We start from the raw sequence: 26541 nt of genomic DNA on the forward strand, positions 1-26541 counted from the left end.
TCTATCTATCTATCTATCTATCTATCTATCTATCTATCTATCTATCTATCTATCTATCTATCTATCTATCTATCTATCTATCTATCTATCTATCTATCTATCTATCTATCTATATATATTTATATCCAGGTTTAAATATTATTTATATTGTTTATTTAAAAAATGTTTTGTTTAAATCTAAATCCAATTAAATGTATAGGCTAAAATGTCAGTATCGATATCAAGACTTTTAATAACTTGTTTTTCTCATAAATGAAATTTAGCTTGATGAATGCAAACACTTACATGAAAATAATATTAATGTATAAAACTAATAAAAAATTTTGATTAAATCTAATAACAATGAATACATTAGTTACATATACAGTTGCTTGTTTTTTTATGAACTATTGGTAAAAAAAAAAAATGTTTTTTTTGCAATAACTGAAAGTTTGAGCTGGACAAATGCAATTCCTGCAAAGATTTGAATAAAATAAAGTATCCAAATGATGTCACAATTGCTTTTAATAGTTCCCACTCCAAAAAACATTGGATTTGTACCCTATTTGTGTGAAGAGCCAGCAATAATCTATGCGTCATGATATTTTAGGGCTGATTCATGAGAGGTGCATTAGGACGACATGAATTCGTCAGAATTTGGACACAGAGTCCAAATGGTCTCGCTCGACATGCTTTGCGTAGATTATAAGATGATGAAATGATCTGTTTGTGTGTGTGTGTGTGCGTGTGTTGTTGTTCATGTGTGTGCGTGTGTGTTGGAGCAGGCAACAGCGTGTGAGCTGGCGGGGAGTTCCGGTCTGTGTGGAATGAGGAGGCGAGCGTGTGACTGTATGTGATGCACTCATATCCGCCCAAAAGAAGGATAGGAAATGCAGAAAAACACATAACGAGTGAAAATAGAAATCACAGTGCATTAAGAATACAAGCGGCCACTGAATATGTGAAAATACATTTAAAGAAAGGTGGAGCCAGGCACCAAATGGACAGTGTCGTCCGGGTCTTGCTTGTGCCAGACAGCTGGATTTGGCAGTTAAATTAATCCTAGCACTCAGCTAGCAATTACCTCAAAATGTGTGTCCCTACGTTTAGCGCCGATACATTTATTCACTTCAGCTAGGGTCGCACTAAACACTAGTTCTAAACACTAAACATAAAAATTTGTTTAACTAAAAATGTTAGCTCTACCAAAACAACAAGATCATGATGTCTTGTGACTCAAACACAGGGGCTTTGATAGCTCAGATGGTGGCATGATTGTAATTTGCGCATGCTAATATCGTTAACTTAAGTGTCTAGTAAACAACATCTCTGTTAGCCATGAGGACACCGCAAAGGTTTATGGTGCTTTTTCAGATTCCAAATAAGGAAGTATCCCAAGTATGTTTCATGTTGTTCAGATGCTTTCATGTGGCTTCTTCCCATACAACCATCTGAGGCCAGCGTTTGATGTCCGTTGCCATGTTGCGTGAAGCTCCATGCGGGACATCAGAAGCTTCATGCCGGAAAGTTTTAACATCTCAGGGAAGCAGCATGATGACTTCCTAAACGTCTCTGTGGGCGAGGTGAAAATTTGGGGATCGTTGCACGCAGCTGGAAAAAGTCAAACTAGCCAGAAAAAAACTAGCCATTTTTTTTCTGGAAAAAGTGCATATTTGAGCTCAACTTATTATTATGGTTGAGAAAAGTGTGAATTTTGGAGAGTCCCAAGACTGATATTAAAATAAATTATGATTAGCATAGGTGTCCCGCAGGGTTCTGTCCTCTGTCCTATTGTGTTTTACTTAAAATTATATTATAGTGACTTCTTCAAGTCAAGCATGCCTAGTGATGTTTTATTTATCTTTGCTCTGAAGTGAAATACTCCTCCAATATGTGTTCACTAAAAACATCCAGCATAACGGTAATAATTGTTCATCTGCTGAAGCTGCTCAAGGAGGGCTATTGATTTTCCTCCACTCTCTTCGGCTTGTTTTTCTTTATTTTGCCTTTGGATTCCAGCTCAGTGCGGTTGGCTCTTGCACAACCTGTTGTGAGGTTTCCTCCTGTTTCTTGGATGCCGTTCAAGCTGGAAAATAGTAACACGAGTGAAATTCGATTTTGGTGACAGAAATGATGCTCATTTAAAAGGCATGAAAGTAGCTATCATCAATGGATTGCTTTGTCCTAGAAGGGGTTGCGCCTTTTAAAGATATGAGCCTCCGTTGTTGAGAAGGGTGCTGCTGGCATAAACACACACACACATACACACATGCTTGTCGCACACGCATGGTTTCATGCTTGTATTTTCATTTATAGCCAGTGCCTTTTTTCCAGATTTAAAGGCCTATGTATGTCTTCATTTTTGTGAGATTAGAACTGAGACATTTTTGCTCTGTTTTTGTGCAATTTGCAGTTAAATGCAATGAAAACATGAAGCATGTTAACACAGTTGCAGTAACGCTTCAATATCACCATAGAGTGCCTTTCAACCCTCACAATACTCAAAAATTTTGGTTTTAATTTCCCATTCGCTTTGTCGTAACATATATATAGTAGACACTCAAGCACTATAGAAACATATTAGCTGAGCTCCCACACATTTTTTTTTTTGATAATTATGGGCCATTATTCGAAGCATAAACCATAAGATATGTCCACCCTGTCATGGACATATATATTACTGTTAAATACGTTTTCATTACAAAATTAAGATGCAAATTATATTTTCTGAAAGGTATGGTGTCCCTTTCCTAAACAGGGTTATTAAAAATAATATAATTATAATAAATAATATAATACATCCTCAATCACATTGAAATACCCCCCCCCCCTCCTCATTCATTTTAGTTTTAGCTATATTAACTACAAATGAATGCTATGTCCACCCTGTCATATTTATGTCCACTCTATCGAGTCTAAGTGGCAGACAGGGTGGACATTTTGGAACAACAACAAGGTGGACATTTTGAGCTTCAATTAGCATATTGGCTTACAACAAACTGTGACTAGCTAAATATTTAGTCTGGTTGTTGAAGGGAATTTGGTATATTTAAACTTACATATCTTGAAAATACTGTATTCGAATCACTTCTGGCATATTTTATGCCAACAGGGTGGACATGTTAAGCTTTGGCAAAGCAAGTAAGCAAACTCAGACGAAGAAAATTTGTCAACTGAAAAGTCACCAACTTATTCACCTAAGCCGTTGAAATTCCCGCCACTGAAGAGACAAAAAATCTGTTGTCCTGATGTCACTAAAGGGGATGGCCTTTTCATATAGGGGCAGATTCCCCAATACGACAGGGTGGACGACCATTCAAGGGATATGGACAAACTCTTCTTTTTTATTAAATAAAAATATCATTTTTATTACCAAATGATCAATACACTCAAATTGAGTAATCTCTTATTTAACAAAAAAAATGTGTTTTGTTTTTTTAATTTTATGATTTGACAATATTCTACTATCATTCAAATTTAATGAGCAGTGCATGGGACTCAACACACATCCTCTTACACAAAACTTTAAAAAAATCTAGAAATTGTATCTAATGAGCCAAGTAATGGTTTTGTTATGAATATAAAAACTTAGCCTAATAGAACACACCCTTTCATAGTCATTTTTATGTTAAGTTATCATAGCAAATTAGTTATTTATATACAGGACACCAAAAGGCACCCTACAGTGATATTGACCCTAACATAACCCAGTGTGTGAACAATCATTTTATAATTTTTTATTATACAGAGCTATTTATCGTTTCATTTTTTAAATTAAATTTTATTTTATGTGTCTGAATAATATTGGAGGATTGAACTCATTTTATTTGTTGAAGTCTTCTCCTTCCTGCCATCAGAATTGCAGTTAGGAGCTTCATTTGAGTTTCTAGATGATAAATATCAAAGACGGCTGACATTTGCCCTCTTAAATTCAGTTAGCAATGGGCAACAGCACGGATAAGCTCGGCAGCTGAATATTAATCTCTTTTCAGTGAATGTGATCACAATCACTTTGCTTTTAAAATCATCAGAACGTAGAGACAGATTTTCTGGATTACTGCAAATTAAGAACCGTAGTACAAAATTCATCTTATTATCAGAGGCATACAAAGCAAATGTGAAATTGAAAAGTGCTAAATCCAACTATTATAGCAGGGTATAAACCTTTGGTTAGTCCATGTATTCCTAGCATGTTGGTCAGTGGTGCTTATGTGGGAAATATGGGTTCAGTTTAAGCCTGGTTCTTGTTTTGTTCCTGTTCCCTGGTGGATCTTTCCTGTAGTGTACTTTCACTAGTGGCAAAAGTTCAGAACTCTTTTGTCTTCTCAACAGACAAGTCAAGGAACACTGAAGTCAAGTGTGTCATGGAAATAGCCAAAGTGCCTCATGCATATTTCATCTAGACGGGTGTCTGAAATGGAGTTTGTGAGTATATGTGTGTGTGTGTGTGTAAGGGTTTTGTCCGGCTCCAGTATAGATTTCTGTCATGGTCTCCTCTGCGGATACTGTTACTCTATAGACAGGCAAAGATTCTCTGGAGCTCAGCTGACGTGAGGGGCTTTAATGCTTACAGATACATCCAGTTACCCACACAAATAACCACATGAATTGATGCTAGTTCAAAAAGAGGCACATGAATGCTATGTCCACCCTGTCATATTTATGTCCACTCTATCGAGTCTAAGTGGCAGACAGGGTGGACATTTTGGAACAACAACAAGGTGGACATTTTGAGCTTCAATTAGCATATTGGCTTACAACAAACTGTGACTAGCTAAATATTTAGTCTGGTTGTTGAAGGGAATTTGGTATATTTAAACTTACATATCTTGAAAATACTGTATTCGAATCACTTCTGGCATATTTTATGCCAACAGGGTGGACATGTTAAGCTTTGGCAAAGCAAGTAAGCAAACTCAGACGAAGAAAATTTGTCAACTGAAAAGTCACCAACTTATTCACCTAAGCCGTTGAAATTCCCACCACTGAAGAGACAAAAAATCTGTTGTCCTGATGTCACTAAAGGGGATGGCCTTTTCATATAGGGGCAGATTCCCCAATACGACAGGGTGGACGACCATTCAAGGGATATGGACAAACTCTTCTTTTTTATTAAATAAAAATATCATTTTTATTACCAAATGATCAATACACTCAAATTGAGTAATCTCTTATTTAACAAAAAAAATGTGTTTTGTTTTTTTAATTTTATGATTTGACAATATTCTACTATCATTCAAATTTAATGAGCAGTGCATGGGACTCAACACACATCCTCTTACACAAAACTTTAAAAAAATCTAGAAATTGTATCTAATGAGCCAAGTAATGGTTTTGTTATGAATATAAAAACTTAGCCTAATAGAACACACCCTTTCATAGTCATTTTTATGTTAAGTTATCATAGCAAATTAGTTATTTATATACAGGACACCAAAAGGCACCCTACAGTGATATTGACCCTAACATAACCCAGTGTGTGAACAATCATTTTATAATTTTTTATTATACAGAGCTATTTATCGTTTCATTTTTTAAATTAAATTTTATTTTATGTGTCTGAATAATATTGGAGGATTGAACTCATTTTATTTGTTGAAGTCTTCTCCTTCCTGCCATCAGAATTGCAGTTAGGAGCTTCATTTGAGTTTCTAGATGATAAATATCAAAGACGGCTGACATTTGCCCTCTTAAATTCAGTTAGCAATGGGCAACAGCACGGATAAGCTCGGCAGCTGAATATTAATCTCTTTTCAGTGAATGTGATCACAATCACTTTGCTTTTAAAATCATCAGAACGTAGAGACAGATTTTCTGGATTACTGCAAATTAAGAACCGTAGTACAAAATTCATCTTATTATCAGAGGCATACAAAGCAAATGTGAAATTGAAAAGTGCTAAATCCAACTATTATAGCAGGGTATAAACCTTTGGTTAGTCCATGTATTCCTAGCATGTTGGTCAGTGGTGCTTATGTGGGAAATATGGGTTCAGTTTAAGCCTGGTTCTTGTTTTGTTCCTGTTCCCTGGTGGATCTTTCCTGTAGTGTACTTTCACTAGTGGCAAAAGTTCAGAACTCTTTTGTCTTCTCAACAGACAAGTCAAGGAACACTGAAGTCAAGTGTGTCATGGAAATAGCCAAAGTGCCTCATGCATATTTCATCTAGACGGGTGTCTGAAATGGAGTTTGTGAGTATATGTGTGTGTGTGTGTGTAAGGGTTTTGTCCGGCTCCAGTATAGATTTCTGTCATGGTCTCCTCTGCGGATACTGTTACTCTATAGACAGGCAAAGATTCTCTGGAGCTCAGCTGACGTGAGGGGCTTTAATGCTTACAGATACATCCAGTTACCCACACAAATAACCACATGAATTGATGCTAGTTCAAAAAGAGGCACATTTGTGGTTGTTAATCTGGATAATTTAGATGATAACTTGCTCTAAATCTCCTCTTTAGTTGACATCAACCCTTTTCCTAAGTTTTTCAAAATCGAATCTATTCCCAATTGATAAAATCATGTCCGCCCTACATTTTCTTTCTTAAATATCTAGTTTAGTTCAGAAACACATTTGTCAAGTTGAATGGGTTTCAAATATTGACAGTATCTTGGAAAGTTAGAACACCATTTTTTGGTCTCATTGAAATTGTTTTGGAGATGCCAGGTGTCTTAGCAAACTTGTTTACTAGTCTCCCATTCATTTGTCTCAAAACATAACCCTTTTCAGCTTCTTGTACCCCAACAAGACAATTCCCAGCTAATGTTTGTTGAGCCAGAGCCCAGGACCCATTGTTTACACAATGTTCAATTGTACCATGGAGTCATTAATCAGTTTAGGGCCCGGCTGCCGCCGAGTTATTTTTATCTCCCAGCAGGCTCTAGAGTTCTTTCAGGGCAACCCTGCTTTTTATTCTAGAGGCCCCTCCAGCACTACTGCCAACTTTACCCCCAGCCCTGTCTATAAATACGTTCACCTCTTCTTGGAGTCTTTGAAGTCCCCATTCATGCTTCTTATGCACCCTTCAACTTCAGAGTCCAACGGCAGACAGGAAGTCATGTGCCCCCTTCTCTTTCCAGAGTTGTGCGGGTCACAGGGAATGGCAGGATTATTCCCATGATGGACAGTTAAAAGAGCAATTGCCAAGTTGGCGACGTGGGTAGGGTCATAAACAGCCCTTCGGCATGGACTTTTTTTTCTGTAGTTGCCATGGAGAGTGCCAACTCACCTGACCTTTGACCGAGCACTTGACTGAAACCAGACTGCGAGTCTGAACATGTGGGTGGAGTTTCAGCGCCCTCCCATAAACTCTATTAGAAACATCATTCTAGTCTGAACTCTCCTATATGAAGGTGCTGTAAATTATAGAAAATATTACCCAGAATAGCTAAAAAAAAAACTTTCACCTCACGTCCCTGTATTTTTTTTTCTACTTCCACCCCATCAGCTCAGTGTCAAACCAAGTTCTCCACAGTTACGGGGCTAAAAGTGAGTTTTCCCAGTGCCTCTATTTTTAGCCTTCGCCTCGGGTGGAGATGAAATGGGAGCTGAAGGAATAGGAGGAATTTGGGTTTTTCAAGAGGCCATCATTTCGTTTTTTCTCTCCCATAATCTGCCAATACATGCCTATTGTTTTCGTTTTAGCCACTGCTAAAATGGCCAATTCCTTCGACCAGGGAATTCCTAGAATAAGGCAACTGCTTTCTCCCTATGACATGCACAGTCCAGCTGGAGTGTCTACCTTTTTTGCTAAGCTGTTGTGAATTCCCATGGTGCCCTGGGGTCACATCAGGCTAGACAGTTCTGTCAGGGGTCATATCCTGTGTAGTTGAAAGCTAAACGCCAGTGTGGCGTTCTTCAAAATGCAAGGTTGCCCATTCTAAATTTAAGTCTCCGTTCCTTGTAGCTGTTCATAAGCAGCCATGTTTTATATGTATTCATTTTGTTTTTATCAATCAATGTTGTCTCGAGTCCTGGGGAGATCCTATCCACCACTCCTGTCTGAGCTGAATGCGAAGTGAGCCACATGACTTGCAAATGGATGCAAACGTGAGTGGCGTATCACACTTGGGTAACTGAAGAAGGATCAGTGATGCTTCCCATAGGCAAAGATTTATCAGCAGCTTCCAGCTCTCCAGCGGACAAGCCAGCCTTCCCCCTTTCGTTCTGTCTGTGTGTGTAACCTGCAAACTCCCACCTCAGGATTTAATGGAACTTCCGGGAGACTTGCCATTCATGGTACAGCGACTGCTACGCCGCTCTCAACAGCAGCCTTAATTGCTTTCAGCACGGTGGCCGTTGACTTGCAAATGGATGCAAACGTGAGTGGCGTATCACACTTGGGTAACTGAAGAAGGATCAGTGATGCTTCCCATAGGCAAAGATTTATCAGCAGCTTCCAGCTCTCCAGCGGACAAGCCAGCATTCCCCCTTTCGTTCTGTCTGTGTGTGTAACCTGCAAACTCCCACCTCAGGATTTAATGGAACTTCCGGGAGACTTGCCATTCATGGTACAGCGACTGCTACTCCGCTCTCAACAGCAGCCTTAATTGCTTTCAGAACGGTGGCCGTTTAGTTAAAACAAGCTTGCTGTCTGGGAACATCCGAGTACATTCGACCCTGAAACATCTCATGCAGGCTAATCTCCGCCCACCGCATTGCCACCTTCTCGAACCCACAGTAAAATCCCAAGCAAGGCGCCTTAGATTTACTTTTGGGCCCAGGGAGCCAATGATGAAATAACTGTGTTAAGCTAGTGTGAAACTTCCAAACCAAGACTCCCTGCCTCGGCAATACACGTTAGCCTAAATGGACCCCTGCAGTTTGGACCATCTGTTTGACATTGATACTTCTCAGTACATAACTGATATTCACCTGTCTCCTCTTAGACGAGGGTTAGATTAAGGTTAAAATGGGGGGGGGGGTTTCGAAATGCCTTCCTTAGGTTTATAGGCAGAAGGTTGAAATGGCAAATCAGCTGAGATTGTCACTGTAATGAATTCGTCCCTAGCCGTAAAACCTCTCCCCATACATTAACCTGCTCTTTAAAGGTTAGCGTACTCCCTCGTTCCAAGGGTACAGAGCCACTGCTAAGTGCGCCACGCATGAAATGTTGCCATTGCTGTAGCGTGCTCCAACTAGCCTGATTGTCCCCATCATATTGTGTTTATGAAAAGATATTTCTCTCACAGTGGTGGCTGATTAGCTAACTAATTGTTAGCGGCGTAAAGGGAGGCCAGGCTCAGACATTGGCATGCGGAGAGCTGCACATAACAGTTCCACTCCCACACTCTCATTAAAATACCATTCGGAGACGGGTTATTTATTTTAGCTGTGGAATGCTGGGTAGGGGGCTGCCTAGCACAGGGAGGAGAAGGTAGTTTATGTTGTCCGAGTGGACAGCTGACTGTGGTTATTCCACAATGACAAGGAATGTGGGATTTAGTTTTCGCAAAGCTTACGATAATTATTCCCGCTGCAAGCTAATGAGAGTGGAGAGTAAACAAAAACATCATGCGTTGTCATTTATGTGAGGATGCTAATTTCTGAGGGGCTTTCTTTACTAAGTCTTTCTTTTTCTTGTTTGCAACAGAAGCTAGTATGCGAATTATGAAGGTTTCAGGGGGTTCAACTTTTCTAGCACAGTGCAGAGTTTAGCACAAATTTTTTTTTGTGCTAAATTCTGTGCAGTTTTTCAGCTTCGTTTAGTGGTTGCTGTTTTTTTACCACAGTTTAGCAGAGTTTTCTAGCACAGTTTAGCTCAGTTTGCCAATTATCTGAAATACTTAAATGTAGCTTGTTTGTGCTACATTTCCAACTTCATAATAGTGATAATGACAGCACTTGTCACGTTTTGTTAGTGTAAGTCGGGGAAGTCGTGGCCTAATGGTTAGAGAGTCGGACTCATAACCCAAAGGTTGTGGGTTCGAGTCTCGTACCGGCAGGAATTGTAGGTGGGGGGGAGTGAATGTACAGCTCTCTCTCCCACCTTCAATACCACGACTGAGGTGCCCTTGAGCAAGGCACCGAACCCCCAACTGCTCCCCGGGCGCCGCAGCATAAATGGCTGCCCACTGCTCCAGGTGTGTGTTCACGGTTTGTGTGTGTTCACTGCTGTGTGTGTGCACTTTGTAGTTACTGAAACTGTTAAAAAAATCTTATTTGTGTATGTAGTTTTTAGACTTTTTGTTTTGATGTTCTTGCAGAGGGTTTGCAGAAGATTCAATTCTTGGATGTTTTCCCTTGCTGTTTTTTTCTCTTTTTTGACAGAAAATAGGTTTTGTGAAACATGCACCTTTTTGTCAGTTTCCGTCAACAACCCATCAAGCCTCTTTTGTGTGGCCGCATGCCTTCCGTTTGTTTATGTGTGCTTATAACATATTGTGTCTCTGCGACTGCCTTTCAATTGTGTGTGAGACAGAGAGCCCCCCACTTACCGATAGAGGATTGTTTTCTCTAGCCGAGTGTTGGCTGAGTGAGAAATCTGGAGAGAGAATGAGGAATGAGAGGAGAGCAAGTGGGAGAATGTCAGAAAGTCAGGGCAGATGGACAAAAGGCCCAGTGTTATCGGCCCCAGCAGATCGGCCCCCAGAATGCCACAGCTGGTTCACATTTCCACGGGGAGCAATGGCGACCGGCTGCGCTCCTCTCTTACTGACCCCATCTTTTTCTCTCACACACATACTAAATCTGGCCCTTAGCGCACACTCGCTGAGCCACGCTGCACCACAGACCCTGACTGTGTTCGGAATGAAATACTAGTTTACTCCTTACTACAAATTATGCAGTATGTTCAAAATTAAATTCTAGCTTATTCCTTACTGAAAATTGAGCAGTACGCATATATAGTATACTGCATACTATCCTATACTAGTATACTGCATATATTTTTTTAAAACTGCATGTTCAAAATGGAATACTAGCTTACTCTTTAATAAAAATTGTGCAGTATATACTGTATGCTGCATAGTAGCTTTTAAAAATTGCATGTACAGAATGGAATACTAGCTTACTCCTTACTACAAATTACGCAGTATATACTGCATACTAGTTTTTAAAACTGCTTGTTTGAAATTGAATACTAGCTTCTTTTGAAAAATTGTGACGCATATACTACATACTGCATACTAATTTTTAAAACTGTATTCTGCACATTTGTTTTTTTAAATTTTCTGTAACATACTATGCAGTAAGTGTTCTAATATGCTACATTGTCTTCAGCAAGTGGGATCTAGAAATAATCCTGTACATAAAAACCAAAAAAATATTTCTAGAGATTTCTTCTGCAGTATGCATACTAAACAATGCTTTTTCCTCAGTAATTCTGTGTTCTAGTAGCTTCATGACCAAAACAAAGTTAAATTGAGCTTCAAATATAACTTAATTTTGGAGATCTAACAGCATGCTGTGACCGTTTATTGGGCAAAATTAAAAGAAACGTTGAGTTTATTGGCTGTGCAATATGTGAATGTTGGTTTCTCCAGTGCTTTTGTTGTGGCGCTTCACTCTAAATTGACTTTATACACTCTAAAACTACCCTTAATATGGCCCGTTAGGCGGTACCTCTGTTTTTCAAGTGTATTTGTTCTAATCCATCATTTTTACGTGACTCCAGACAAATCTGTTTTCATCCAGATCCACCATGTAGTCCCTGCATGTGTGTAAGCAATCCCCCCCCCCACCCCTTCCTGTGTGCTTCCCGGGAATATCTTGCTCTAGTAAACAGGGCTCCCTGTGCAGTTTCTCTCATGTGTGTTCCATACTTGAGCTTATTCAATCCCACTCTGTAATCCCTACTGCCTGTCTGTTTGGCCCCTCGGGCCTTGTTACCATTCACACTTGCTCAATCAAGCTCTTGCTTGCACAAGACTGCACAATTCTTATTGCCCCCGCTTGATCAGAGAGGGAGAGGGAATGTTTTCCATGCAAGACTTATGTGATTATTTCACTTACATTTGCGGGTGCACCCTTAAATGATGCCTTTCTGGGAGTTTGTCTCTGGGAGCCTATACAAACTATAATATATATATATATATATATATATATATATATATATATATAGAGAGAGAGAGAGAGAGAGAGAGAGAGCGAGAGAGATATTGCCCATTGCATAACTGACCTGAATTCGAATCCAGTTTGGGTCATTTTTTGTCTTTAATATTACTTTTTGTCACATTTTTCACATTTTATAAGCATAAACCTAACTTAATTTTAGATTTACTATTTTTAAACAGCCATTGCCGCTGTTTTTTTTTTTTTTGCAAGTGTTGTTGTTCATCATCAGACCTTTGTTAGATTTGGTCTGCTGAGCCTGTCTGGAACCCACATTTTTACCATGGGAATATGCTCAAGGTTGCTAGGCTTGGGAGAAAGCATCTCCCCTAGCAAGGTATGCTGTGGAAAGTTTCCCTTGGACTAAATTTGATTTCTAAAGCACTCTGGAAACTCAACAATACAGAGGTTTGCCAAGAAAATACATTTTGGGAAAGGCTTCTGCTTCTATTTTAGACAGAACTGGACAGCAGTAACAATACCCGGCTTGATATTCTGCATAAACATGAGTGTTTCAGAGTGAAACACAATCACACATTTTCTCGTTCTTCCCAAACACGCAGGCAGGCAGCTCTTCCCTTGAGATGGCAGATCCGAGCAAGCCATATGGAGCAGGCTGCATCTTGCTGAGCACGCCTGACGACAGCCTAACAGCTTGGGCTGTACTGGAATGACAGCCTTCAGTTCTTTTACCAGGTTTTCCAAAACCTGCTTATTTTGCTCTCTCCCACCCTCTTCATTTTTCACGGTACTTTTCCCCCCCTCTTCATAACCAAACAGATGGAATGAGGGACTAGCATCACATGTTTAGCAAGCAAACACACTTATCCACTGACAGCTCCATCCAGGCTTAACAATCTGTCTCATTCAAGCAACTCCCTAAATGATGCCACATAACCACCCTTAGGTGTCATCCCAGAGAGCACTTGAGGGCCTAGAGCTCACATATCAGGTGCCCGCCTCATCTTCCCTCAGAGAAATAGATGATGTGAATAGCAATAACACAAGAGTGTACCCCTCGAACACAAACTTCCCCTTTTGAGGGAGCCAAAATGATAACTATGGCAACGTAAGATTGTGTTGTTCTTTTTCATTTCATTCCCTCCTAGCACAGTTGGTGGTTCACCACTTGATGTGTTCAGCTCTTCTCCGGCACCTCCTCCTACCCGTTTCTCCGTAATCAGCAGACGTGCCACACCAGGTGGCTGGACCGGAGAGACCAGGAGAAAAGAGCGTCACAGCTTCTTAATTTAAAGTATTCAAATTCCCCACGAGTGATTTTGATTAAGTCAGCCCACACATTCCCATTCACGCTCAGCGGGTACTAACGAGACTTGGGCGGTGAGAAGGAGAAGGGGGGCTTCCTAGTCTGTAATGAACAGAACTGCTCTCTGCTTCCTTGTGCACACAAAGAAACTCTAGCCCAAAGTATCGATGTTAGGTTTGAAAATAAAGTAGCTGTATCTAAGATAAGAATTAGAGTCTATTTGTCTGCATCTGATTATGGATCTCATGAGAGCTTTGAGTGTTCCTTGGCTAATAGCAGGATCTCTAACAAGTCATCGAACCTATATTGGATTAGCTTTCCCACAATTTCACATTTTCGGTCAGCACTGCCAATTGTTACAGTAATGAAAAATTGATTGTTGTATAATCAGCCTGACTTGCTTGCGGGAAAATGTCCCTCTGTCAATTCCATCTGCCCAGTCAACCAATCACCGAGATCGATTCATCGGATTGACCCGATTGTGTTCTCTCTCACTCTCCATCCTTCCCTAAGCAAGAAAAGATTTACTCATCTAATTTTCCCTCCCTTATTTAGGCTCGTTGTTCCATGAATGCGAGTCAATTGAGCATTGTTGATGGAGGGGTTCTGTGAAAGGACGGAGTGATGCTCCCGGTGTAGCGCTGTCATCCTCTTACCTGTTCGCTCTGCCGACGGTTTTCATTTCTTTGACCGCTCGGACCCTCTGTATGAGCAGGAGGCCGCGGGGTGGCTGATGCACCACAGCTAAGTCGAGGTACTGTCTCGCAGCTCAGAGGGCCTGTCAGATCTCTTTAGAGATAAAGAAACGAAGGCGCCTCTTGTTCTCACGCTGACTACACCTCACACCATGCAGCTCTGACTTAATGCCTGATACAGTGTTGAAAAGGGCCAGTTTCCTGACACAATTGAAGCGTCCACAGGGTCGTTCACGGCACGCAATGCTGGCATCTTTTAATGCTGCCGTTCGTATTGTGTGCAAACGTAGGAGTTGAATGCATTTGTTTTTGATGGTCTTGCAATATTATTCCCAGCAAGTGTTTCCTAACAGGGAGCGCAAGAATGCTGCATGGTTAAAAAAGAGCTTTAACCAGCTGCTTGACCTCTCACCTTTGATCCCTCCTGCAAGTCTTCAGTTGTCCGAAGAGGTAATAAGAACTTATTTTGGGTGGCCAGGGAAGGATTTGTTGGGCATTGGTCAGGGCGTATTCTGATGCAACACAGCGTCAGCGTTGAGCCTCAAAGAACACTGCATGTCCTTCATGAGGTCGAACTCCAACAATAACCTAGTGTTTTGATGCCTGTTTATGAGTGGTACTTGCGGACAGCATAGTCTCTGTTTCCTCAGCGGCTCGTTCAGGGACACATCAGAATATCTAGCTGCCCAAGTTGAGGCTAACATCCCCTCTACCCCATTCCTACTGAGCATGTGGGGTCACCTCACCTCCGACCCCACTCCTATTCTACAATCCCTCCCTTGTGCAGCCCAGTCAGCGAGATTAGTAATATGGGAAAGCGCGACTGTGGTAGAGCTACCAGGACTCTATTTGCCTTTCCTCCTTGCAGCTTTTATAATGGCCATAAAAAGTGGCCAGTTGTTATTCTCGAGCTGGGATGGAGGGAGGTGACGGACAGGAGACTCAAACCCAAACCTGGCCATCTGTTTTCTGTCTTCAACACGTCTCTCTCTCTCTCACTCTCTCGATTCAGCAGGAGGGAACCGCATCTACTCAGCCCAGTCGTGAACCCAGGGACACTTACCTCACTCACACACATTCGCGTCTGCCTCATTGCGCTTTCTGCCGAGGCTCCAGTCGCGGTCAGAATGAGATTATACACTCCTGCACCCACTCACCACAGCGCTGTCATGTAATTACAGTGGTGAGGAGTCAACATGCTTGAGCAAAATGGTTTTATTATGGTGAGTAAAGGGGCGAAAAAAATCTGAATTCCCCATTTGTTGCCACAGCCACCATTAGCGCGGCACTCTTCGCAAATTCGGTGCAGGCCCTGTCAAGTGGAGCATGTATAAACAAGGTGACGAATTGACCCTGGGGTTGTTAATTAGCACAATGAAGTTATTTCAGTTAATGGTACTAGGGGGGCGCTGGCGTCCTTGAGGAAAGAGCTCTTAATCTGAACAGCTCCACTTGTGTAGTTCAGGTGCTCAGGTGCTAGTGCTAAGTGCAACAAAACTACCTGTGTTGTTCAGTTTAGTGCCCAAATACCAGGATGCATTGTATCCCACCATCAGTAAAAGACAGGAGCTTGCATTCATGTTGGGATTCTTTGCTTCCTACCATGAGAGCAGGATGTTGTCTGCAGTGTAGAGCACTAACATCCTGCCTGCGGCAGTGTGGTTACACCTAGCCTAAATGGATGTGCAGTGTTGGAATGCTAATGAAGTCCATCTACCCCACCTCAGGCTGCGCCGCCAATAACAGTGAGTGGCAGCGTAATTGTCCACCTTTGAAAGGAACCATCCCATCCTCCAGAGCAGCTGCCGAATCATAGGTTGCCAGCTTCCCAAATAACAATTTATTTACCTTGATTTGAATGATTCCATACTGCAATCCCGTAGCAACCATGCAGAGCTGCTATTTACCCAGCTAAGAAAAGTATTCCAATTTCCAAGGGGCACCTGTGCTTAATGTAATTTTATTCCTTGCTGGGGTCCGGAATATAAATGTGCGCCGATATATCCTCCTCTAGGGTGGCCCTGGAAAAGCTCTTAGTTGGGTCTTAAAGGGCAGGCAACACATGTAGATGGCTTGGTGAGAATCCAGAACGTAACATCATTCTTCTTTCAAGGACTAATGTAGATCGCAGCCAGGCCGAATTTGTAATTAAATTGGGTTTTGTGAAAGGTACATGTCATAGACAGGAGCATGTCAAAGACTCAATGACCTGTCTTTTAGACAATATGTGACCCTGGACCACAAAACCAGTCATAAGGGTAGATACAACTATTTGAAAATCTGGAATCTGAGGGTGCAAAAAAATCAAAATATTGACAAAATCACCTTTAAAGTTGTCCAAATGAAGTTCTTACCAATGCATATTACTAATCAAAAATTAAGTTTTGATATATTTACAGTAGAACATTTACAAAATATCTTCATGGAACATGATCTTTACTTAATTCTTACTTAATATCCTAAAGATTTTTGACCCATACTGTGTATTGTTGGCTATTGCTACAAATATACCTGTGCTACTTATTACTGGTTTTGTGCTCCAGGGTCACATATGTCCTACACTGAAAATATCCAACTGCTTTTCCATTTTAGTGCACAATCAGAAAACTTGAGGGCGATGCTGATAGGCTAACCAACACTTTTGCCAATTAAATGGCTTTACTAGTGCTGTGTTGACATTTCTGCAGCTCAACTAGCAGAGCATTAGCAATGCCAAGGTCATGGGTTCGATTCCCAGGGAATCCCATTTTATACCTTGAACGCAATGTAATGGAAATGTTGACACATTAGCAGTTGAAACACTCAGTTTAGGGTGGGATGCACTGAAGATGTAGCATATTAGTTCATCACAACCATTAAATATGATTTGTTATTGCTATTGCTAGTCAGTTGAAGGTAGTAGTGGGGAATGGAGACATTCTAATTATAGAGAGTATTTTATTGGATAAAAATGTACATAGGACTGTCAGTCTTAATCTTCTAAAGGTTTATTTCCTCCCTGTTTAGGAGTGTGCTAGCACATAGATGTTAGCCTCACAGCTAACAGATATGAACTAAAAGCCTCCAAGCTTTATGTGAGTTTGACTGCATTGCAGCACGTCTGTTCCCCTCACAGAAGTGAAAGGACTCTTGGATTTATCTCCCTGAAAGCGCAAAGGTCAAACGTGCCACCTGGTTTTCTCAGAATGACATGTCAGCGTGAAGCAGCGTTTGCTTTGTTCTGACACGCACACACATACACTCTCCATTCTGGTTGTACTCAAGACTCAGAATTATGTAACGGCTGTTTGGAGAGGATATAGGAGAAAGACGTTTTCTTGGCAAAAGCCCCCTGCCTGCTTCTCTTGCCTGTCACTGTTCTGCATCTGAAGTGGAGACAGAGCGACTCCTGCGTGTGTTATTTTTCATCAAACATTTCATCTCGGCTCCACGGCACATCTGCAGCGCAGGGAAAAGCTGTAGATCATCTCGCTGCCATTGTAAACAAACACAAAGGCAGGAGGCTTTGGTCACAGAAGACGTCACTGTCTTCTCTCTGTGTCTCTGTGGATTGCAGCCATGACTGCGATGGAAGGTGTGTGCCTTGAAATGAAAGGCAATCACCTGATAATGCTGTGATTGTTATGCATCTGTGTGGCGCATTAGAGGGAGAGGATAGAACTGGCAAAAAATATTTACATAATGCTCCCACAAATGCATGCAAATGCATATGATTACTCAACATTGGCAGTGTACGGCGAGGCTTTAAGATGAATCTCACTAAATCTGTCAAGAACATGTCCCGTTTATTCTCGTCACAAGTCAGAATTCACCCTAAAAAAAAAAACTTAAATATGAAATTGTAGATTACAGAGAAAATTAGGTAGATATTGTAGACATTGGATATCTATTTATACATTCTCATTTTCCTTTCTATCTATCTATCTATTGTATTTGTTGCTCTGTATTTAATGATATAGTATTTAGATTTAGATTGTTATATTTATATTAATATTACTAATGATAATTAATAGTAATAATTATAATATTTCTTGTAATTATTATCATAGTTATTATTATTATATTACTAATAATAATAATAATTATATGTATTATTATATTTCATTTATTATTTAACTTAATTTTGTATTTTAATAAAAAAAATACTTGCATGTTTTTTTTGTGCATGTGTGTGACATTTACTTGGTACTAATGATTCTTTAGGGCAGAAAGCAAGGAAAGTAATTGGTAAAGTATCATAAAATGCTTCCAGTGAGGTAGGAAGTACCATCAGTATTGTTTTTGTGTCACAATTAATGCATGTCACCGGTGTTGCAACTCTCTGGGTTCTTGTTATTGGATTTCACAGTGTTTTGTGTATACTTGTTTTAAATGATACAAACTTGGATTTACCATTGACTTTAAATGTCAGCTGTACTGTCAGAACTGCAGTGGAAATGGTAGATGAATTGTGAAAGCACCTCTGGCTGAATTTGCCATAGGGACGAACGCTGGCCTCTCTCTGTGCACTATTCAAAATGGCAGCTTGGACAGCAAAGAAAGACAAACACGAACTCAAGCCACCTGGACTACACAGTAAAATCTGGCGCTGACATGAAAGCCAGATGTGTGTGTGCTCGAGTTCTCTCACTTTACGGCCGCGGACAGACACATAAGCGTGTGTGACCGCAGGAGTAGTGTGTGTCCTTGATAATTGGACTGAATCAAGAGCCATTCACAAGGGCCTCCGTTGCCGGTAGCATACGGAGGGAATGGCGCCATTACGAGGGGCTCTTTAAGGGATATTACATTCGCTCGTAAATAGAAATGGCCGTGGCATTGTTTTATGAGACCCCTCTGAGGACTTTGTCTTGAATCTGGTTTTAAACCATCACGTTTTTTAGTGCGTATATCCAATCAGAGGGCCCAGCAAAAAATCAAGATCCCGTGTTCTTTTCCACTCATTTTTGGTGGCGGGATTGTGCGTAATGACACGCTACTCACTTCACAGCGTGCATCACTTGTTGTTTAGCTAATATAGAAGTGTAATTAGCATTCGTTAGCTTTGTGATGCTGATAAATCTTTCTTTGTAGCATTGGGATGTTAGCAGCCCTACTAGCATGCAATCACCTACAATATCTTGAGTCAAAGGTGACTATTAGGGGTTAAGAGAGCGTTGCAGACAAGTTGTAGCAGGATCTTTGAGATCACGCCCGATTGCATGTTATCAGCGGTTTGATCTCTATATTGAGGAACGTTCTCTGGGGCGCTTAATTGGAGTTTTAATTGGATGTTCGCCATGGTTTCTTCCCTCACTCAGACTCGCTGGGGACTCCGATCTGGCTTCCTCCTCTGATTATCCAGCTTTAAAAATCTCTCTCACACACACACTATTGTCCTCCCAGTTGTTATGCAGCTGCATCTATTTCTTTTCTAAGCATCTGCACAGTGGTTTCTTCATCGGCATGCGCTGCTACCAGATTTTTGCATTCTTGCGTCAATCTGTTTGCACACATCGGGACAAACTGCTTCATGTATGCACAAACTCAGTGCTAGCTGTCTTTCTGTTTTCGTTTCTCAGGACTGCGGATTTCATAATCATCTCTCACATTAATGCGAGCGCATTAAATGCAGCATGTGCTTTCCGCAGCTACGGTTTGTACTTGGCCGTTCCAAATGTTTACGACTCTTCTTCGCCGTTCATTTAGAAGAAGTTTGTTATTTTCGTTCACGCACTACAATACAGTTGTGTCTTGCCCCATTTTAACACTCTTATTATTCTTGCAACCGCAGGGCGCATCTTTTCGTGCACCCCAGTTTGAAATGCCAAATCTTTCAATCTTTCACTCTCTTTTCTGTCTGTTGTCGTATCTCTCCGTTTCAGTGCCGAATCCAACATGTTAGCATTAATAATGCATGGAAATGTGCAGGATTAGGAAGCCAGCCAGTCATGAGCGCAGCCCTGATTGCATCTGACTGCTGGTGCTCTCCATTAAAAAGAAAACACACTCTTGTACGGCATATCGCCATTGGCTGGAGGTAGCAAGAAAGATAGGAGATAGAGAGACCTGGAAAGATAAAAGACCTGGGCACGCATAAATGCACGTCTCGAGAGCCGCTCGACTGACTGTCAGTGGTTGCAATGCTGGTATCCGAAGGCATTGCATATCCTTGGCTCATAATGGCTTGTTTAAAAAAGCTGTTTGTATGTACCAAGTGTGGCACAATTTTGCATCAAATGCATGCAACACATTGTTGTGGCATGAATGGCATGCCAAACCATAATGGCATGACGCAAAAGTTGTTGCATAGTGGCTGTGCATGTAGTGTCGCTCCCCAACGAGTTCATAACATTCGCCTCTCCGTCCAGCTCAATTATTCATACACACAGGTCCTTGTGCATATTGCATGACAGTACAGTTGAAATGTGCTTATTTTCCCAGCCTTTGGGGGCTAGCCAAATTGGGGAACATGAATTGAGAGCATTTGATTCGCGAAACATTTATATTCTGACGTCAGTTGGCTTCATTAACTTTTGCACCAACAAATGCGACCGTGTTGCATTCGTGAAATTGAATCGTTTCACCCCAAGCGTGACACAAATTGACTGCCTTTGATGAATGCATTGTTAGTTTGCCTTTCGTTGTATCACACTGTTGCAATGAAACTTCAAACCTTCACCTTCCAGACATGGTGAACGGGAGCTGCATTTGGAATCTGACTTGGACAGCCAGCGTAGGAGAGCGTCGTAAATCAGGGCGGACATATTCCTCCTCTTTGTCTGGGCATTCCGTGCCTGCTTTGGCCCTCTGTTTGTGGCGCTCCAGAGCCGAATCCCTCGACTGACGTTTTCAATTGTTTATGTGAGGCGGAATTTCTAGTGTCGCCATGCAGGTTGACAGGAAACCCCAAGCTGACAAGCCAGCTGTCACTAGGTCCTCACTTGCGCATTATGACTTACAGGCTCTCTGGAAACATAACACGCCACACTAGAGGAGCACAAATAGCAATGCAAACTGACACAGCGTGTGTGTATGTGATGGTTGTGTTATTGTGTTGATCGCAGCAGAAGGACACAATGGACTTATTATGAAAGTTTGAAGTGTTTCACGTGCCCTCCGAGGAAGAGAACAAGAGTGGGCTGTTGCAGTGCATTATGCCGGCACCCACAATCATATAGCTGTCTTGGCTTCTTGGTGACATTTGACTGTTTCGTTTTCAGTGTTGATGACTTCTCTTTATTTTTTGTATAATTTTTATATTAAATACATTTTGGGACAATATTATTGTAATATTTCATACAGTATTATTAATAGTATTTTATATAATATTATAAAAAATATTGTCAATGTTTATTTTTTGGGAATACACTTTGGCGTTTTATTTCTAATTTATTTAGACATTTATCAGTTAATTTTGTGCTTAAATATAATATTTTATCCAAAATAAAAAATATAATTTATTTTTATGACGAAGGCACAGTGTGTCAGTACCATTTATTTTATTTTATTTTATTTGTATTGGCTAATGTTGTATATTTAATTTTACATGCTCATTTCTCTTATTTTTACATTTAAATTATGTTTCCCATCATTTAACACTAAGTTAATCTTTGATCATTTTTTTTTAGAAAATTTAAAATATTTTAAAATATTTGATTAAGCTTCAAGTTAACCTTTTTTTTTCTAGAAAATGAAAAATGTTTTTATTTTCTTTAAAAATGAATTCACTTATAGCATTTAGTGGTTTTATTTCTAATTTATTTAGACAAAATATCATAGACTTTTAATATCAGCCATTTGTCAGTCCATTTAGTAGTTCCTCAGCTTCCACTGTTGGTCCTCTACCAGATCCCCGGGGCACAAGTAAAAAAAAAAGTGCCATCTTGGACTGTGACTTGTTTGAACACCCTTACTGAGTCACACAGGCCTGGAGGTTCATCTACAGATGCCGCAGTCACTCTTTACAGAGTCTCAGCACTTCATGTCAACATCTCTTTCATTCTCGACGTGAGCGAGCGCTTCCGAAAGCAACTACACATGTTCGTGCGTCTCTTGCCATCTTGCCATCTGATGTTCTTGCCATCTTTAATTAAATGGTGTACAAGCACGTTCGCCGGGTTTCCGCCCTGCATGTGTGAGAAACGCAGCAACCCGCGAGTCGACTCCCAAGGCAGAAAGCAGTGACGGGGGGGATTAATCGCAATTTGGCTAAAACAAAGAGACGCGTCTGAAATATTGATGAGTGTCTTGGTAATTACAAGATGGGCGGATAAGTAAATAATGACAAGATCCAGCGATAAAGCCTGACTAATTATGAGTTGTGTGAAACTGTAATTGGGAGTCTGAGGGAAAATGAACAGGCTCAAACTGAACATTCTGGTAAAGAGTGTGAATGTACTTGATGGTTGACTGGTGAAACAATGTTAACATTTTTGTGTTTTTCTTGTCTGTGAGCGAGAGCGTCATTAGTCATCTGCATTCTCCTGTTTTCTCTCCTCCAGAGTGCCACACATCCAGCGTGCCGACCCTTCGTCTCCAGCCTGTGGGGCCACGGCTCTCCAGCCAGGTCAGAGTTCATCTGCGACATGATGCCAGCCAGCCACCTGCCTATCCTGCTCTCCCTGAGTGCCCTGCTGCTGTCTCCGCTGCTCACCGGCTCCTTGGCCTTATGTAAGAGCAAACTAAGATGAAACTTGAGTTTAAGAGTCAAGTTTAAGTCTCAAGTGTGTCAAAACTCTAGAATAGACCGTTTTTTTTCTAGAATTAAGAGTTAGTGCTATGCAAATGTTAAGACTTTTGATCTAATATTGGCTGATTTAGGGTGCCATTTTTGGGTCAACGCAACGTATTATCATTGCCGACCCAATAATGGCCAAATCAGTGGTTGAGGGCTACCGTTTTGGGTCAACTTTAACATATTACCATTGCACGCCCAATATAGGCTGATTCAGTGGTTTAAGAGTCAATATCATTGGCCTGTATACTCGTAACTAATACGTAACTATTAAAATGTTGGACTATTCTCATGAGCAGTTGTGAGAAGTTCTGTCATTTCAGCAGGAGGTTTAATATTTGAAAGAAACCTTTTGGTTGTGACAACTTGAGGTTAAGACTAAATTTAAGCGTTTCTTAGCATTAGCGATGGTCAACTAGTTGATTTTTTTCTAGAATTAAGAGTTAGTGCTATGCAAATGTTAAGACTTTTGATCTAATATTGGCTGATTTAGGGTGGCATTTTTGGGTCAACGCAACGTATTATCATTGCCGACCCAATAATGGCCAAATCAGTGGTTGAGGGCTACCGTTTTGGGTCAACTTTAACATATTACCATTGCACGCCCAATATAGGCTGATTCAATGGTTAAGGGCAGCCATTTTGGAACAACATTGATGCATTACCATTACAGACCCAATATTGGCTGATTCAGTGGTTTAAGAGTCAATATCATTGGCCTGTATACTCGTAACTAATACGTAACTATTAAAATGTAGGACTATTCTCATGAGCAGTTGTGAGAAGTTCTGTCATTTCAGCAGGAGGTTTAATATATGAAAGAAACCTTTTGGTTGTGACAACTTGAGGTTAAGACTAAATTTAAGCGTTTCTTAGCATTAGCGATGGTCAACTAGTTGATTAACCTTCTTTCCACTCGTTTAAAAAAATCTGGATTTTTCTATTCAATTGAAGTTTATTTGTATAGCGCTTTTCACGATACAAATCGTTGTAAAGCAGCTTTACAGAAAACCAAAGTTTGCATTGGTATATTTGTGTAAATTGTTTCAGAACTTTTGTTTGCAACAATTTTTAAAATTAAGACTAAACTTAAGCTTTACTTACCTGCTAGTTAATAAGAAATTCAATGAAATTTTTTTGTTGATATTTTTATCTGTAATTTAATTAGTTTTATCTGTTAGAATGTTTACATGATTAAATCCTCTCAGAAAATTTGTATTTTTTAGGTCAATTGAACCCGAAATTAATCTAATTATACAGGACTTGATTAAACTGATTAATCAGCTAGTCATCCAGGCAAACCACCGACTAGTAGGTTTCATAATCATCAAAAACAAAACTGTGTGGGTTTAAGGATCTCCCCGTACATGTAGAGACGTGAAGCGCGAGATCACTGTTTATCGGATTATTTCGTCTCTCTTTTCCGCGTGTATATCTCTTCATCAGACGGATCGGGGCCTGCGCTGTCTTTTAATTTCCAAAGCTCGAAGTCAGGATTTGTTCTGCACCATTTCTCCCCTAAGATGGGTTTAGAGACCATTAGGGAAACAAAACAAAGAGTCAAGTGAAGTAAAGAGGGGCGAGTGCGAGCGCGGGATGAAAGTGGAGGTAAAGCCTCCCCCTGCTGCTTTCAAGCCTAAAATAGGTGTAATTCAGGCGCTGCCCGAGAGATAACGTGAGAATGGGCCGCTGTCAGATATGCCACGTCTTTGTGTGCCCGACATTGATCTGTTCTGCTGTATGTTGGTTATGTAAGGCGGCCCAGAAGCTAATGTACATCTGACGCAATGAGGGTGAACAAAACTATTACTAGTCGTGCTTGAACGTCTACTATATGACTTACGTTTTATTCAGGTTTACGCTTATAAAGGGGTGTTTACTTCAGATGCATTCAAGAATGTCTAGATGTACTGCAATGGAATGGATTTTCTCCAAAATAAGTTATTCTTTTTGTGACGCAATCTTAAAAAAACTAAGTTTGGAAATGCAAAAATGGCACGAAACTTTGTATTTATGCATTTTAGAACGCAACAAAGCACAATGGAGCTATAAGCGTTGTTTCTCAATTTCTTAAAAAAATTAAAAAAAAAAGGTTTTAGGTATATTTGTGTTTGTGTACATTCTCTTTCTAGCCTTTTGTTTAGAACTAATTTCAAGATTAAGACTAAACAAGCTTTACTTGTTTAACGTTAGTGATAGTTCACGATGGTCGACTAATTCACTTGGCGTCCAATAACCAATTAAGTCGGTGCTAGTCGATTAAGGAATTTTTCCGGGTTTTTATCGTTCATGTACTTGCATCCAAAATTTGACTTTTTTGTGTTCATATACTTGTGTACAATATGTTTCTAGCCTTTTGTTTGGCTAATTTTAAGATTAAGACTAAACATTAACGATGATTCACAATAGTTGACTAATTGACTAGCCTTACAATAACATGCCAGTCGATTAAGAAATTAGCTGATTTTTTGCATTCATATAATTTCGTCCGAAATGTGGCTATTTTTTTGCGTTTGAATACTTCCGTCCAAAAAAAATTTGCTATTTTTTCTGTTCATATACTTTGGTCCATATACTTTGGCAAAATTTGACTATTTGTTGCTTTCGTATGCTCTGTCCAAAAAAATCAGGTTAATTTTTGCATTCACATAATTTCATCCAAAATGTAATTATTTTCGTGTTTGTATACTTCCATTTAAAATTTGGCTCTTTTTTTGCATTCATATATTCAGTCCAAAATTTGGCTATTCTTTGCATTTGTATACTTGCGTTTCTCCTCAAAATCTTTAAAAAGAGACCCAAAATAATCCATAATTGTCATACATTTTTATTTTAATTTTCCCAAAACAGCTATACAATTAAAATGGATCGATTAAGAAATGTTTGAGTTCATATGAGACCTCTGACAAATCTGAGCACGGTTTGAGACATTGTCGAGATCTCTTCAGGAAATGATGAGTAAAGTCTGAACTGGACACTAGCCTCCATTTGTTGTCTGTTTATGCTCAATGTAATCTAGGACAAACAATTGAGACATTAACGAGATCACATTTGTGTTTTCTGTTTTTTTTATGCACCACCTATGACTGTAGGATATATCATTTCTCACTATCAATCCATCTCTGTTTTCATACCGTGACACCCTCAGAATTGCTCTGCGTGTCTGTGTTTTTGTGTCTTCTGTGTGATTCAGATGTTTACTAGGCATTGCACATTGTCCCAGAGCTCTAATCACTTCAAATTTTAGGATAGTACTATAATCGCACTGGCTAGCATGGTCATAATCGCATTTTCATGCTACACTGCTACTAATTGGAAAACGTTGCCTGTTTCTAGTAAAGCAAGTAGCATCGCATAGATAAATCAATTGTCAAATTAGTTTTTCTTTTCTCAGAAATGCATCCAATTGTGGATGTAAATTAGGCTGTGATCTGTTTCATATGGACTTTAAATGGTTTTTGTTCTTACAAACACCTGTTTTAAAGGCACCGTTCAGCCCACACACGCCGCCCAGGTGGATTTGTGGTCGTTGTCTCGTACAGCTGCGCCGCACACGGGCCTTTACTTAGAGATACACACACACACACACACACACAAAGCGAGTGGATGTCACCTCTGCGAGAGGTTGCCAACTGCATGATGTCATCCTCACCGCCTCCCTCCCTCTCGCTCACTCATGCTCTCATAAATCAACATGTGGAGGAGACATTTTTAATCAAAAAGAAAAAAGGGTTGTGAATAAATCTGGCCTATGGTAATAAAGCTTGGGGCTTGTTTGTGTGTGTGTGTGTGTGTGTGTGTGTGTGTGTGTGTATATTTGTTTATATAAATATAAA

The 26541-nt window shown here is 40.2% G+C and overlaps 1 protein-coding gene across 21 annotated transcripts in view; it reads left to right on the forward strand.

The window, feature by feature from the left end:
• The window catches only part of ptprsa (protein tyrosine phosphatase receptor type Sa), a 232823-nt gene that overhangs the window by 74012 nt on the left and 132270 nt on the right, over window positions 1–26541 (forward strand). For all 21 annotated transcript variants that reach the window (XM_016243797.1, XM_016243814.1, XM_016243796.1 and 18 more), the window contains one exon: window positions 22473–22641. In XM_016243797.1, coding sequence (XP_016099283.1) covers window positions 22557–22641 — 85 coding nt within the window. In that variant the 5' untranslated portion in view covers window positions 22473–22556. The remainder of the gene's footprint in view (window positions 1–22472; window positions 22642–26541) is intronic.

This window comes from Sinocyclocheilus grahami, unplaced genomic scaffold, assembly GCF_001515645.1.
Source record: "Sinocyclocheilus grahami isolate Dianchi unplaced genomic scaffold, SAMN03320097.WGS_v1.1 scaffold701.1, whole genome shotgun sequence".
In the NCBI taxonomy this organism is placed as follows: domain Eukaryota; kingdom Metazoa; phylum Chordata; class Actinopteri; order Cypriniformes; family Cyprinidae; genus Sinocyclocheilus; species Sinocyclocheilus grahami.